The following is a 3,026-nucleotide window of genomic DNA, read 5'->3' as shown; positions in this document are numbered from 1 at the left end:
CAATTTCGACCATTTTTGAGCTCTTGCGCATAAACAAATTATCGGAATTTAATCGGACTTGTCTTATTTTACAGATTTATTTAATACCTACCTTTTTTGTATAAACCCTTTTTCTCTATGAATAACAGTTTTTTTACGCGAGTCAAAAAACCACTTTTTCATAATTTTGACCATTGTTTTAACAAAGTTTCCCAACTAGTCTCGAGTCGATTTTTTGATATTTTGTTTATAACACGTTTCCGAACAATATTCCGCAGAGAAACTTCTAATAGTATTTTTTCCCCGAAAAAAGCTATAATGACTGGCCTAATAATCTATATCATGCTAATCGTGCTAAGTAATGGCAGTCAAACTTCTTACACCCTGTATAATTCATGTACAACCCAAAAATATCGGAATATAATTCATAAATCACGTAGTTCTTTTAATATTTTAGAAACTGTCGCAGGGATTGGTCATAATTTCAAATAATTACTTTTATATTACAATACGCCGCGCACTCACCCAGTCTGTATCCGTTCCGCTTCGTTATTGAGCNCTCAAAAATCCTGAATTACAAGTGTCTGCGATGAAAATTGCATTAATTATTAGCAATTGAAAAAAGCGGACAATTTCGACCATTTTTGAGCTCTTGCGCATAAACAAATTATCGGAATTTAATCGGACTTGTCTTATTTTAGGGATTTATTTAATACCTACCTTTTTTGTATAAACCCTTTTTCTCTATGAATAACGCGAGTCAAAAAAACACTTTTTCATAACTTTGACCATTGTTTTAACAAAGTTTCCCAACTAGTCTCGAGTCGATTTTTTGATATTTTGTTTATAACAGGTTTCCGAACAATATTCCGCAGAGAAACTTCTAATAGTATTTTTTCCCCGAAAAAAGCTATAATGACTGGCCTAATAGTCTATATCATGCTAATCGTGCTAAGTAATGGCAGTCAAACTTCTTACATCCTGTATAATTCATGTACAACCCAAAAATATCGGAATATAATTCATAAATCACGTAGTTCTTTTAATATTTTAGAAACTGTCGCAGGGATTGGTCATAATTTCAAATAATTACTTTTATATTACAATACGCCGCGCACTCACCCAGTCTGTATCCGTTCCGCTTCGTTATTGAGCACGGCCAAGCTGATGGGCCTGTACAGGCTCTTGTTTCTGGTAAGCTTCAGGGGCGACTTGACTTTGATATGTTTGACGTGTTCGCGGAGCCGTCTAGCGTCGTACACCAGCAGGATCGAGGAGGAATACAGTCGGAGGCGTCTCTGGTTGCGCACCCAGTGCTGAATACGCCACAAGGCCGCTAGGAATTGTACTATGAGGCTGCGGCAGTAGATACCACCTTCGGCGTTCAAAAACGCCTTGATGGCTGTCGAAAAAGGGAAAATGTTTAAGTACGGCTAAGCATTTAGGTACTCCAGTCGAATTAAATCATAAAACGTGAAAATTTTAAAAAGCTAGTAGACATTTTTATTAGTGCTGGCAAAAACCGGAAAAAAGTGAAACCGGTTAACCGGGTTCGGTAAAAACCGATTTCAGATTTTCAGATAAAACCGGTTAATTGTCTAAAAAAAAATCAGGAAGTCAAATTTGTTTACGAAGAAATCGATCTCTAAAACAAAAAAAAAAAGGTCAATTACAATCTTACAATCGGGCAAATCGAGCAAAAAAAGGAAGTAGATCATCGAATAATCGGTTAATCGAATAATCGGATTTTGAAGATTCGAATAACCGAATAACCGGTTTTCGGATATTTGAAGAATCGAATAACCGAATAACCGGTTTTCGGATTTCATAAAAATCCGAATTATCCGAAACCGGTTAACCGACTATCCAAAAAACCGGTTTCAGTTGCCAGCATTAATTTTTATTGCACTTGATGACGGGGAACAGTATGTAGAATGATAATAATAAAAATGTAACTAAAAAGAAGTGATAGTCCAGTCACTGAAAGCGGAAATAAAGTAAAAGCTCCCAATTTTTTCGGATAGTATGGATTTTCCCGAAAATTTGGATACAAACTCCTCTGAGCCCCCACTTCAAAAGTTGTATTGTCTAGTGAGGGTTGCTTTCGCTGTACAGCAAAAATAAAACTCTCTCAACGGTACAAATAAACTATTTTTATTGAAAACTAAGCTTGTGAAAAAAGACGTGTTGTCGATTCGAATGTTTGTTGGAGAGTCCCTCTGTGTGAAGTCGGTCGTAGTAGACCAGGGTCGATAATTTTTGAAACCAAAAAAAAAAAATTATAGTAGGATGAAACCCATTGGAAAAGAAAGAGAATATAACAGAAATTAAAGGAAAAATAATTTACGGGCGATCTGAGGTCGGGAAGGGGAAGGGCGTGAGTTTTTAAGGGTAAAAAACTGTTTATCTTGATTTCCGGGAAAACTACAAGTCTTATGGAAAAAAGTTAAATAGCAAAGTTGTAGGTAATAAAAAGATCTACAACTTTTGTAGTTACACTTTTTTCACATAATCTTAAAATTTATGTGAAAAATTCAAATAACCAAGTTTTTGGTTTTTTATTTTTCGTTTACAAAAAAATTTTTTTTTCACGAAATTTGGTGAAAACTTACCTATTTATCTCCCAAACACGCTGTAATTTTTTTTATTTGAAATATTTGTCTTTTCACCTCATTTTTACTTAATATCGAAAAAGCACCCTAATTTTCAATCGAAAATTCTCACGTCGAAATATCTGCTTTTTTAAAAACGTCGGTGGGCTTTTTCTTCGTTGAAATCTCTACTTACTGATGGTGTAAAAATATATATATATATATATATATTGTTATGATTGTATGTGTGTATGGTTTTATATGTTAGCGCCAAAATAAATTTTGTTAGTTTTGATATTAATTTTGATTAGATTGGTGTATTGTATATTGTCTATCTTTGCCCTATCTAGCTCTAGACTCTATCTCCGTAGTCGGTTCTATATTCTAGCAAGAAACCACACCAAGCACAGCTACAAAAACAAAAGGTTTAGTAATAAATGTATTTATTAAAAATTT

At 34.1% G+C, this 3,026-nt stretch overlaps 1 protein-coding gene across 3 annotated transcripts in view; it reads right to left on the bottom strand.

Moving 5' to 3' along the window:
• Positions 1-3,026, bottom strand: part of LOC108903974 (inositol polyphosphate multikinase) — a 32,417-nt gene that overhangs the window by 5,843 nt on the left and 23,548 nt on the right. For all 3 annotated transcript variants that reach the window (XM_018706332.1, XM_018706334.1, XM_018706333.2), the window contains one exon: positions 1,102-1,381. In XM_018706332.1, the coding sequence (XP_018561848.1) occupies positions 1,102-1,381 (280 nt within the window). The remainder of the gene's footprint in view (positions 1-1,101; positions 1,382-3,026) is intronic.

This window comes from Anoplophora glabripennis, unplaced genomic scaffold, assembly GCF_000390285.2.
Source record: "Anoplophora glabripennis isolate ALB-LARVAE unplaced genomic scaffold, Agla_2.0 scaffold170, whole genome shotgun sequence".
NCBI classification, from domain to species: Eukaryota; Metazoa; Arthropoda; class Insecta; order Coleoptera; family Cerambycidae; genus Anoplophora; species Anoplophora glabripennis.
Note: the sequence above shows the minus strand (reverse complement) of the source record. Positions and strands in the feature narration are given on the sequence as shown.